The sequence below is a fragment of the Hippopotamus amphibius genome, chromosome 7 (genome assembly GCF_030028045.1).
Source record: "Hippopotamus amphibius kiboko isolate mHipAmp2 chromosome 7, mHipAmp2.hap2, whole genome shotgun sequence".
Classification (NCBI taxonomy): Eukaryota; Metazoa; Chordata; class Mammalia; order Artiodactyla; family Hippopotamidae; genus Hippopotamus; species Hippopotamus amphibius.
In genome coordinates, this window is record NC_080192.1 from 133,390,615 (window position 1) to 133,404,315 (window position 13,701).

Genomic DNA, 13,701 nt, shown 5'->3' on the forward strand with positions numbered 1-13,701 from the left:
AATGAGTTACCATACCAGACTTCTTGGAAAACAGATTATTTTCATTAGTTGATTGTTCTGGTTAGCTGTGGATTGGCCGGGGTGAAAAGCAAAAACCATTTCTTTCTAACTTTCCCATTTTAAATGTTTGTAATGTGTTTTAGTATTATCTCCTGCTTTTATAAGCGGAGTACAATAGAACATAATTTAGTTTTACTCTCCTGAAGAATTTGTAGCACCTGAGAGTCCTAGTTCTGAATAATTTCTCTTATCATCTCTGGTGCTATTATAAATGCAGAAGGTTTAGAGGATTAGGAGTAAATATACTGACCTCACATTATTCCCTAGTATTGTTTTTTTAACCAAATCCCTGGTAGTAGTTGGTTTGGTTATTTACTAACATGGTTAAAAGTTGCCTGGAGGAGAAAATAAGAATGAGAGTGGAATAGTTAAATTCTAGTTAGTGGAGATTGCATTATTCAGTGACATCTAAAAATATCACTTATAGGATATAGTTGAAGAACCTGAAACTAAGCAAAATTACCTTTGTGCTTTCAGAATAAAAAGTCCAGAGAACATATGAGCCCCAGGGCTTAGAATGTCTTCTTTGAAGCTTGCTAATCAGTTGGTTTCAAAGAAGAAATAGAATTTGGACTCCCTCATTGTCAGCACATGCAAATCTACCTAATGTTCATTATAGCACGGTATTCCATTAAATGGTTATATCATGATTTATGTAACCAGTGCTAATTGTGGACATTCATCTCCAGTCTTTTGCTATTCTAAATAATTGTTTTCCAGTTTTCCCAACTGCATTTATTGGACAATCTTTTTTTTTTTTCTCCACCGATATCTTTATCATAAATTCAATTCCCCTATATGTTCAGGTCTGTTTCTAGACTCTTTTTTGTTCTATTGAGCTGTGTGATCATTTTCTGATCATACAGTTTTAACTATTATAGCTTCATAATATGTGTAATGTTTAGTAGAGCTAATCTCCTCTCTTTTCTTTTTTAGAATTTCTAGGTTTAGTACCTTTCATTTTCCAGATGAGTATTAATATAATTTGTCAAATTTCAAAATAAGGATCACTTTTTAGTATTTTAATTGGGATTGAATGAACTGAATTGGTAAATTAACTTAATGGGAGAATTGAAATCTCTTTTGCAGTGGAAGAACAAATGTCCCTTTAGATTTTAAAGTTTTCTTTAGATAAGTATAGTACATTTCTATTTATGGTGGTATTTAGCTATTATTTTTATACATGAGAGTTTGTTAATGTTTTAAACATAAACTGAAAATAATGGTAATTTTACCTTCCCAATATTTCTCACTTTTACTTTTTCTTAATCTTGTCAAATTTCATTGATATGGTACTTCTAGGACAGTATTAACAATACAATCACCAGAGTAATCCTGTTAAGATGGAAGTCAAACCTATCACCCCTGTTTTCAAAATCCTTCTAAGTCTTTTCAGTTACTCAGAGTGAAAAGCAAAGGCCTATTGGACCGTCCAAACTCTGCTGCCCCTGTAATCACGGCTGTCACTGTCTGAGCTGCTCTCCTCTCACGCACTGCTCCAACTGTACTGCTCTCCTTGCTTTTTACTCAAACACCAAATTAGGTTCCATCTTACAGCCTTTGCACTTGCTCTTCCCTCTCCCAGAAAAACTCTTTTTTCCAAGTATCATCAGCTCATTCCATAATTGCCTTTGCACAAATGTCACCTTTCAGTGAAGCCTTCTCTAAACACCCTATTTAGAGCTATACCACCACTTCCAGCAATTCCTAGTCTTTTTTCATTATCTTATTTCTTTCCTACCCCACCATAGAACTTGATATTTACTAATATTATACATCTCTTAATTGCTTAATTTTTGCTTTATTTTTATAATTATTTTCCTTAAATTGTCATATAATTATTTTTAAATTATTAATCATTTATTGTGATTTATTAACGTACATGTTTTACTCATTATTATATCATTTACTCAATTCTTTAGTATTTACTCTCACATATTTTTATTATTTATATCTTTCTCATGCAAAAAAATGGTAAGAAAGAAGAAAAAATGGGGTAAGGGGTACAAAAACTAGAAAGCACAAAATAAGACTTTAGCTTTAACTCTAAAATATTGGCATTTTTTAAGTGAAAATGTAGTAAATGTATTAGTCATATTAGTTAGAAGACAAAGACTGTCAGAGTAGATAGAGATAATAATCCAACTATCTTCTAAATATAAGGCTATAGAAAGGTAGAAAGTAGAAGGGTGGGAAGGTTATATCTTGCAAATTCTAACCAAAAGAAAGCTGGTGTAGCTATGTTAATAGTAAATAAAATAAGCCCTAAGGGAAAAACATTATTGGAGATGAAGAGAGTTCCTTCATAATTATAAAAGGTTTATTCTGTCAGGTACTAGTTGTCAGTATCATAGTAAAAGAGGTAATATCACTACTGGTGGTCCAGAGATTGAAGTATAATAGCAGGATATTATAAATGACTTTGTCAGTAAATTTGGAAGCTTAAATGAAATGGATAAATCCCTAGAAAAAGATAACATCAAAACAGATTCTTAAGAAGAAATAGAAAGCCTGAATGGCCCTAAGCCTTTAAAGAAATTGAATCAATCAGTAGTCAAATCTTCCTAAAAAGTAGAACTCTAGGGAGTTCCCTGGCTGTCCAGTGGTTAGGACTTGGTGCTGTCACTGCTGTGGCCTGGGTTCAGTCCCCAGTCAGGGAACTAAGATCCCACAAGCCGCATACTGTAGCAAAACAAACAAACAATCAAAACTCTAGGCTTCACTGGTGAGTTCTATCAAATATTCAGGAGAATAAATCATTCTATTATATTACAAACTCCTCTAAATAATGGAAAAGGAAACCATATTCTACAACTTTGTTTTCTCAAAGTAGAAAAACCTTATATCCAAACCTGGAAAAAATAATATAAGAAAAGTTATAAGGCCAGGCTTACTCATCAACATGCAGAATATTAGGAAACCAAATATAATAACATATGAGAAGGATGTATCATGACCAAGGTGGGTCTATCCCCAAAATGGAAAGTTAGTTTCACATTAGAAAATCCGATGATATTTACCATATATAAATGAAAGGAGAAAAATCTTACGATCATCTCAATAGGTACAGAAGAATTATTTTATAAAACTCAATATCCATATAAAACTCATATCTGTAACCAATTCAGAGAGCCAGAAATACTCAAGGCATTTTTGAAGAACAAGAAGATGGGGTTTAAATATCAAAATATAAAGCTTTAGTAAATAAGACGTGTGCTCTTGGCACAGATTTAGAAATGTAGGCCAGTAGAACAGGTTAGAGAGCCCTGGAAAGGACCTATTCACATATACACAGGATTTATAACAGAAGTGTCACTGCAGAAAAGCAGAGAAAGGGCAGCCTTTGCAGTTAATAGTGCTGGAACAATTGAGTTTCCATATGGAAAAAAATTAAATTAGACCCATATTTCACACCACACATAAAAATCAGTTTCAGGTAGATTATGAACCAAAAAGTGAAAAACTAGGCCATTGAGCTTTTAGAGATATTATTGAAGAATATTGGCTGCCAAGGAGCCTGCAGTGACTGTGAACTGTGGTCGACCTGGCTTGCTTACCATATTGTGTTCCCATAGCTCCAGGTGGGACTGACAAACGAGAGCCCAGCTGAAGCTGAGAAGTCAGTTTCTGCATAGAGGTCTTTGCTGCCACTGCAGCTGCTAACAAGAAACCTGCTCTTCAGCCTCAAGGGAGGACTCTTCCTGTGGGATGGGCAGGGGAGCTCCTTCTTAGCCCTCCAGCTGGAAGGCCTCAGTAGGGCAGTGAAAAACCCTGCCTCTCTCAGTGCCAAAGATTGCTTTATGTAAACTCACCCCTGTTTGAAATCTCTCAAGTCTTAAGTCCAACAGAATATTGGTTCTCCTTACAGGAGTTGAAGGACTCATGATATTAGAGTTACCCTAAAAGATAGGGGAAGAAATCTGAATTTGAAGGTATAAATTCAATGGTTAATTGTAGCACCACTCCAGTTGCTAAAAGATTTTTTATCATTTCTACCTCTCAGACTCTTAAAGCATGCTGTTTGGTATCCAAGTGAAATGCCAGATCCCTGAATTAAACTGCTAACATTAGACAATATGATAAAATTGACTTTCTTTGTGAGTTCTAGACACCCACCAAAGTGACTGTACTTTCAAAAACAAAGGAGGAAAGGCTAATAATTAATGCCATATTGTTTAAGAGTTCTTGTTGATCCACATCATTAGTTCTTGGTATTGTTAGATTTCTTAATTTTTGCCAGTCTGAAGGGTATATTCCATATCTCTAAGAGAGACAGCAGCCCTGTTTGACTTGAGCCATTGGGAGCAGTTCTGAAGAATATCTTTGGACAGAAAGGCGAAGGTGAAGCCGTAGCATACCCACTGTATATGGAATACAAGACTAGGTCAAAGACGACACAAACAGATGGAGAGATCTACCATGTTCTTGGATTGGAAGAATCGATATTGTGAAAATGACTATACTACCCAAAGCAATCTACAGATTCAATGCAATCCCTATCAAATTACCAATGGCATTTTTTATGGAACTAGAACAAAAAATCCTAAAATTTGTATGGAGACACAAAAGACCTCAAATAGCCAAAGCAATCTTGAGAAAGAAAAAAAAGAAAACAGAGGTGAAGGAATCACACTCCCTGATTTCAGACTGTACTACAAAGCTACAGTAATCAAGACAATATGGTACTGGCAGAAAAACAGAAATATAGATCAATGGAATAAGATAGAAAGCCCAGAGATAAACCCACACACTTACAGTCAACTAATCTATGACAAAGGCGGCAAGGATATACTATGGAGAAAAGACAGTCTCTTCAATAAGTGGTGCTGGGGAAACTGGACAGCTACATGTAAAAGAATGAAATTAGAACACTCCCTAACACTATACACAAAAATAAACTCAAAATGGATTAAAGACCTAAATGTAAGGCCAGACACTATAAAACTCTTAGAGGAAAACATAGGAAGAACACTCTTTGACATAAATCATAGCAAGATCTTTTTTTGACCCACCTCCGAGAGTAATGAAAATAAAAACAAAAATAGACAAGTGAGACCTAATGAAACTTAAAAGCTTTTGCACAGCAAAGGAGACTATAAACAAGACGAAAAGACAACCCTCAGAATGGGAGAAAATATTTGCAAATGAATCAACAGACAAAGGATTAATCTCCAAAATATATAAACAGTTCATACAGCTCAATATCAAAAATAATAATAATAACCCAATCAAAAAATGGGCAGAAGACCTAAATAGGCATTTCTCCAAAGAAGACGTACAGATGGCCAAGAGGCACATGAAAAGCTGCTCAGCATCACTAATTATTAGAGAAATGCAAATGAAAACTACAGTGAGGTATCACCTCACACCAGTTAGAATGGGCATCATCAGAAAATCTACAAACAAATGCTGGAGAGGGTGTGGAGAAAAGGGAACCCTCTTGCACTGTTGGTGGGAATGTAAGTTGATACAGCCACTATGGAGAACAGTATGGTGGTTCCTTAAAAAACTAAAAATGGAACTACCACATGACCCAGCAATCCCACTACTGGGCCTATACCCAGAGAAAACCATAATTCAAAAAGACACATGCATCCCATGTTCATTGCAGCACTATTTACAATAGCCAGGACATGGAAGCAACCTAAATGTCCATCAGCAGACGAATGAGTAAAGAAGATGTGGTACATACACACAATGGAATATTACTCAGCCATAAAAAAGGAACGAGATTGGGTCATTCGTAGAGACATGGATGGACCTAGAGACTCTCATACAGAGTGAACTAAGTCAGAAGGAGAAAAACAAATATCGTATAGTAACACACATATGTGGAATCTAGAAAAACAGTACAGATCAACCAGTTTGCAAAGCAGAAATAGAGACACAGATGTAGAGAACAAACATATGGACACCAAGGGGAGAAAGCAGCGGGGAGAGAGTGTTGGGGTGGGATGAGTTAGGAGATGGGGATTACCATATATACATTACTAATAAGAAAAAAATATCAAATTGTACACTTTAAATATGTGTGGTTTATTGTATATCAATTATATCTCAATAAAATTCTCTTAAAAAAAACAAATGTTAATCTCATCCAGAAACACCACTGCAGATACACCCAATTTTTTTTTTTAATTTTAATTTAAAAAAAAAAAAAAAACAAGACTAGGAAGACCTGTTCGAGAGCCTTGGAGACGTTGGGAAGCTATCAGTTTCTTTACTTATACTTCCCAAAACTGAAGATAACTATAGTTAGGATGCTTGTGCTACATACTCTGCTTATCCTGTGTCCTCAACATTGTGGTCTCACTGATGAATCAGGAATGCTGTGTCCTTGTGCTATGCTGGAAGGGGAAGAAGAAGGTGACCAAATATCAGAAAAGTCCCAGGATTTCTAAGCTGATCTCATTCCTCCTCCGTTTGTGTTCAAATGCATTGAGTTAGAGTTCATACTGAAAGTGGCATCCAGGGAGAGCGATTCCTTTAACTGACTTTTCTTGTCCAGTCAGAGTTCACAGAGATCCCATAACCTTTGTGTGAATCTTTATATATAACCTTTGTATAAACCCACTGTGATATAGGCAGCTGGCTGTGGACTGGAGGTTTCTGGAGCATCCTGACATTCTGGAGCCCACGACGATCTGCATCATAAGTGCCCTTGGATGTCCCATAAGGCCTTTATTAAGCACAGTCCATCCAGCTTCTCCTCTGCTTTGTACTTGAGAAGATGCCAAGGTGGCAGAAACCCCCATATTCTGGCTGAAACTCAGCATTCAATCAAAAAGCACATTAGGAGCGTTTTGCAATGTGTTGTTACCAATCCAGCATTTAAAAAATCACCTGAAAAGGCTGCGGCTCCCTGCTCCCAAAGAACATCTTTTATCCATCATCCAGGCCACAGGGAACAGCACCTTCTTAGTTATGTGGCAGAGGAGGAGATCTAGTAGGGATCAAATTATTGTGGCCAAAAAAGAAACAACTAAAATATCTCAGATATTGTTGAGAGAAAAGGAAAGGTCTGCAGGAAATAGCTAAACACTTAGTGATAGATATGACCAAGGAAGAACAAGAAGATATGATCAGAAAGAAGACTCCTCCACAGTTTTCATCCTCAAATCTATGTTCTCTATTAGTGAGAGAGACAAGGAAGGCAGAATGACAGGTGTTACCTGATCAACTTTAACATTTGGTGAGTGCTGTCAAATAGGTTACTATGAAAAAGGACTGTCGACAGCAGAAGTTGAAAAAGAGACTGAGTCCACAAAACTGCACCTTTACTATCAGATCCTACCAGGAAAAGTGCATCCAGTTCATCTGGAAGGAGGAATGTAAATACATAAGGGAAATGGCAAATCACTGATGCCTGAAATCAAAGGAACAGACTCACAACTGAAGTTAAACACAGCCTAAGGCTTAAATCCACATTATAGAACAGATAAGAGGTAGCATTATCTAATTTTTAAGAAAGCATTTTGAAGGAAAAAATAATATCTTCATGATTTGAGGTTGTAGAAGAATTTCTTAAACCAGGGACAAATAACAGTAACTGTAGGAGAAAAGACTGTTAAACTCAACTGCATCAAAGTTAAGAACTTAATCTCCATTAAGGAAAAAAAAAAGGGATGAACAGGCAAGCCAAGAATTGCAACATGACAAAGGACTGTTATCTAGAATAAAAAGCAACTTCTACAAATGAATAAGAAAAAAAGACAGTCTAATAGAAAAATATGAAACTTAAATAACATTTTCAGAAGATATGTAGAAAATGTCCAAAAAGCATATAAAAGCCTTGTCAGTCATTAGAGAAACACAAATTAGAGCCACAATGAAATACCTCTAAACACCACTGTAGTCAATTACAATTATAATTACAAAGTTTGCCGGTACCAAGTGTGAGAATATGTAACAATATGAACCCTCCGTCCTCCATGTCTGATGGTAAGGGAGTAAATTGGTACAAATACTTTGAAAAACTATTTGGAACTGCCTACTAAAGCTGCACATGTGCAGCCGTAGGACCCCATATTTCTACTTGGAGGTAATGCTGGCAACAGAAATACATGCACACGTGCACAAGAGATGTGTGTAAAAATATCATAGCAGCATATTTGTAATAACAGCCCAAATAGTGTTATGTTCTTACAGTAGAAAATTATACAGCAAAGATAATGAACTATTGCTACGTGTATCAACATGGATGGATCTTATAAACAATGTTGAGTAAAGGAGGTAAAATACAAAAACATACCACATGATTACATTTATATAAAGTTCAATAACAGACAAAAATTAACTATGGTTTTAAGGGATAGGTATTAGTCTGCTGGAACTACCATAACAAAATGCCACAGACTGGGTGGCGTAAACAACTGACATTTATTTTCTCACAGTTCTGGAGTTTGGAAGTCCAAGATCAGCATGCCAGCATGGTCAGTTTCCAGTGAAACTTCCTCCTGGTTTGTAGATGGCCACCTTCTCTCTGTGTGTTCACCAGACCTCTTTTCTTTGTGTTCTTGGGAAGCGAGAAAGTTCTCTGGTGTCTATCCTTTATAAGGATACCAAGCCTATCCATTAGGGCCCCACTCTTATGACCTTATGTAACCTTAATTACCCCTCTCTACATGCAGTTACCTTAAGAGTTAGGGCTTCGTCATATCAATTTGGGGGTGACACAGTTCAGTCTATAGCAGGATAATAAGTGTTAATGTAAAGCAAAATAAAGGAGTGATTATAGTATTAAAGAATGTTAAGTATTGATATAAAGTAAGGAACTCAGGATAAAGATTACCTAAGATGTGAGCAAAGGAAGGAGTTGTGATTAGAAGACGCCATGCTGGCAATGTCTTGTTTCTTGACCCACACAGCTGTTCATTTTATAAATTATTTATTAAATTTAACATTTATGTTTCATATGATTTTCTGTATATATGTAATACTTTACAATTTAAAAGTTTTTTTAAATGTAAAATCATGTGTCCATTCTTATTTCCTGTTCTACAGTCTATTAACATTGATGAGCTGTTCCATTTATGTTCCATTTATGTTACTCTGTTATACTTAACTCTTTTGACTTTTCTGATCCTCCATATAAATTATTTTATATATTAATTTTTAAAATATTAATATCATAAATGGTAAATTTTAAATGTTTTAGTGATACTCTTTTCTTCTAGAGTATTATTAAAATATATTTCCTGATATTCTGATGAATTGAGTTGAAACGATTTTTTTGTTCTTAAACATTTTCCCACATAGGTAGAAGTTCCCAGCTTCCTTTGTCCCTGGCCTACACTTTATTGAGGTTGAATGGATTGCTAAAAACATATTTGGTCCCGTTAAAGATTACCTTTGGCTGGTAAGATTAAGGAATAGAGGAGCTTTTCAAAAGTGAACTGTCTCCAGATATAATCAATAAAAGAAATTCTGACTAGAAATAGTCTTTTATGTAGCTTTATTCTCTTTTGGCATCATCAGTCAGTCAAGTTGATATAACTACTAAAATTCATTTCTACTTTCAGCAGTCCTTCAAAGGGATTGTGAGTTGCTGTCACAATCAAGAACTTATCTAGGAATCTGAGGTCCTCCTCACCCTGAAAATTAACCCCAGAAACTTAAGGGACACCCAGGTTGGTTGAGGGCTGAGAAGGCAGTGGATGGTACATCTCAGTCTGAATAGATCATTAGCCATATTCTAAAACCCAGTCATTTGTGGACACTATATAGAAGAAACAATAAAGCAATGCCTTATCCCTTAAGAAAACATCTCATCAAAGTATTTTTTTATTGTAGATAATCCGCTCCTTTCTGCTTTTTCCAACAATTGAGCGAATGTCTGAGTCACCTAATGGCAAGCTCGCCACTCCCCTTTTGTGCTGGTTTCGATATGCTTTCTATGTTCCTGGCTACTTACTACTTAAACCATGGCCTGAGAAAATCAAGTCCTTGATGATCAGAATGCTTCTTCAAAGGATGAACCTACAGAGTGAATTTTCGTTTCTGAATGTGTTGGAACCGTTCTGCCTTGGTAAGCACATTTTAAAATGTATATGTTTATTCTTGTATCAGAAAGTGTTAAGAGAATAATCTCAGACAGTGCGTGAGTATCAAGCAAGGAATTATTTGTTGTGTTTTTCTCTCAAAAGTTTAAAACTAGAAATAAAATGAAAATAGTGAGGGGTATTCTAAATGACAGAAAAGCCTTCTCAAGCTTTAATTTTAAACCTTATCCTTCTGATTCTCCACTCTATCTGCAGGATGATGAGAAAGAATTCTTCTGTGTTGAGTATATATGGAGTCCTTACAGGAATCCAAGGTGTGCCCTGTTAAGCTCAGTGTGTGAACTTTGCAAAAATCAGCCGAAGGAAACCCATAGTGTGAACAGGCTATGATTTTACTTTGCTCTTTAAAAGTTTTTGGAGGAGTTTAAGTTATAAAAGTAATAAATAATAGTTATGGTAATGTAACACAGGATGCTTTACTGATTATAGTTTCTGAATGTGCCAGGGAATATTTTTGCTACTTTACTTTTTTGCTTCAAATGTTGTTTTTAAATGTAATTTATCTTTCTAGTTAATACTATTTTATACTATATTTACAAATAATTTTAATAATAAAATCACACTACTTCAGGGGCTTCCTTGGTGTCACAGTGGTTAGGAATCCGCCTGCCAGTGCAGGGGACACAGGTTCAATCCCTGGGCCTGGAAGATCCCACATGCTACATACTAACTAAGCCCATGCGCCACAACTACTGAGCCTGCACTCTAGAGCCCACGAGCCACAACTGTTGAGCCCACATGGCACAACTATTGAAGCCCACGTGCCTAGAGCCCATGCTCTGCAACAAGAGAAGCCACAGCAATGAGAAGCCTACACACGGCAACAAAGAGTAGCCCCCACTCACCACAACCAGAGAAAGCCCAGGCACAGCAACAAAGACCCAACACAGCCAAAAATTAATTAATTAAAAAATAATAATAATAAAATCATGCTTTCTTAATCTATAAAATAAGAATATCCCATACCTCAAAAGATTATTATAGGATTAACTGTGATAGTATATGCAAAGTGTCTATTATTTTATTTATAATAAGCCTCCAGTGAATGATATAACATCAGTTGCAGCAGCAGCTAATAGCACTGTTCTAAGCTTTTACCTGTAGTCCTCAGAAGAGCTAATGAGGTTTAGGTATTATTACTGTCCCCATTTTACAGATGAAGATACTGAAATTTGGAGAAATTACATGATTTGCCTAAAGTCACACAAGTAGTGGGTAGTGTTCAAACTGCAGCAACATGCCACTGTGTTAAGCTTCCTCTTATCATAGTTTCTGCTGTTGTCTCTTTGCTCCTTTCAGTCATAAAAGCAGGACTGCTGAGTAAAGTTTACCATTCTCATCTACATTGAGTGCCACAAGATCATGTACATAGTCTGTCCAGAAACAAGTCACAGCCCATTTTTAGAGTTGTACAGCTACAGACTGTGTGGAAAGTGTTTTTCTAAATATGTAACAAGAAGCGGTCATCACTAATACAAAATTCAATATATTTTCTGTATTTGTGGATTTTTATGCTCTCCCCAACTCCCATTCTTTATTATAGGCTTATCATATCAGAGGAAGAAGATGAGATAGGGAGAAGGGAAGCAAGGCTCAGGACAGTCATAAAAATCACCAAACATTGAAGTTGGAGACGTCCCTTGAAGGCCTTCTGGTCCAGCCCCCTCTTTTTCCCTCATAGAAGAGAAAGAATAGCCTAGTAAGTGAAAATGGCACTGACTACAAGTCAGAAAGCCTCAGCTCTCATTTTGGTTTTGCCTCAGGCTCCCTCTGTGGCCTCGATTTAGGCCCTTCCCGTCTCTGGTTCTCAGTCATTGATCAAATCAAGAATTAGACTGGACACCTTTGGAAATTAAGATCAAATCGAAATCACTTGAAATTCTGGCACATGAATGTAAAATTACTCCACGTATACTTCAGTAAGTAATTTCATTTCCCTGTACAGTTTTTTTCCCCTTCCTTAAGGTTTTTCTTTTCATCCTATAGAAAGGATTTTTAAAAAAGCATTCTGTAGTTAAGGAATCCATTTTCATATGTAAAACAAACATAAGACTCTGAAAGATGTAGAAGAAGGCAGACTATTTAGGGACCTTGGGACCCAAGGAACAACACAGGTCCCCGGTCTTTCTTTTTACCATATATATCCTAGACTTGGAGCCAGTGACCCAGAAACACCAATGAGTGCAGATTTTTTAAAAGCCCTGGAAAAAGCCTAGTGGGGACTTCCTACCCATGCCCAGCAATAATGAGGAGCCCCTCCACCCCTTGGGTGTCAACAGAAACCAAATGGAGAACCTGGATTTCTATCCCACCTGGTACTAGTGAGGTGGCACTTCTCCTTCCCTACTTCCCTTGCTGGAGAAGTATCAGAAAAACAAAAACAAACAACAACAACAAAAACCAAGCAAAAAAATGCCTAAAATAGAAAGTTTAAATAAGATCAGGAGTATCATAACATAATATCCCAATTGTCCTTGTTTTAGTTAAAAATCACTTGTCATACCAAAAACCCAGAAAATCTCAATTTGAATGGAAAAAGACAATAAATGCCAACACCATAATGACAGATATTAGAATTTTCTGACAAAGATTTTAAAGCAGTCATTATAAAAATACTTCAGTGAGCAATTAATAAACATGTTTGAAAATAATGAAAAAATAGAAAGTCTCAGGAAAGAGAAGACTTAAAGAAAAACTACATGGAAGTTTTAGAACTGAAAAATATAATAAGTGAATCAAAAACTCAATGTTTAAGCTCAATAGTATAATGGAGGGGACTGAGGAAAGACTCTTCAGTTCCCTGATTCGTTCCTCTGTCCCCTCCATTTTACTGTTGAGTAAAATATTTACTGTTGAGTAAAATGTTTACTGTTTTTCATGTTGTTCTACATGAAGATAGAATAATAGAAACAGAAACTTCCCAAATTTGGTAAAAGATGTAGACCTACAAACTCAAAAAGCAGGATGCCAAAGAAATCCACACCAGAACACATTATAGGGGCTTCCTAGGTGGCGCAGTGGTTAAGAATCCACCTGCCAATGTGAGGGACACAGGTTCGATCCCTGCTCCAGGAATATCCCACATGCCGCGGAGCAACTAAGCCCGTGCACCACATCTATTGAGCCTGCGCTTTAGAGCCCATGAGCCACAACAATTGAGCCCATGTGCTGCAACTACTGAAGCCCATGTGCCTGGAGCCCATGCTCCGCAACAGGAGAAGCCACAGCAATGAGGAGCCCACACAGCACAACAAAGAGTAGCCCTTGCTCACTGCAACTAAAGAAAGCCCATGCACAGCAAAAAAGACCCAACACAGCCAGTTAAATAAATAAATAAATAAATAAATAAATAAAACACATTATAATGAAACATTTGAAAACTAAAGCAAGGAGAATATCTTGAAAGCAGCCAGAGAGAAATGATACATTATTTATAGAGGAAAATCTATTTGAGTAACAACTACTTTCTCATCAGATCTATAGAGGCCGAAAGCAATGACATATATTTCAAGTGTAAATAGAAAAGAAATGTCAATACAGAATTCTATATCCAGCGAAAGTATGCTTCAGGAAGGAAGAG

At 36.4% G+C, this 13,701-nt stretch overlaps 1 protein-coding gene across 7 annotated transcripts in view; it reads left to right on the forward strand.

The window, feature by feature from the left end:
• Positions 1-13,701, forward strand: part of LDAH (lipid droplet associated hydrolase) — a 99,258-nt gene that overhangs the window by 54,223 nt on the left and 31,334 nt on the right. For all 7 annotated transcript variants that reach the window (XM_057742332.1, XM_057742331.1, XM_057742329.1 and 4 more), the window contains one exon: positions 9,853-10,087. In XM_057742332.1, coding sequence (XP_057598315.1) covers positions 9,853-10,087 — 235 coding nt within the window. The remainder of the gene's footprint in view (positions 1-9,852; positions 10,088-13,701) is intronic.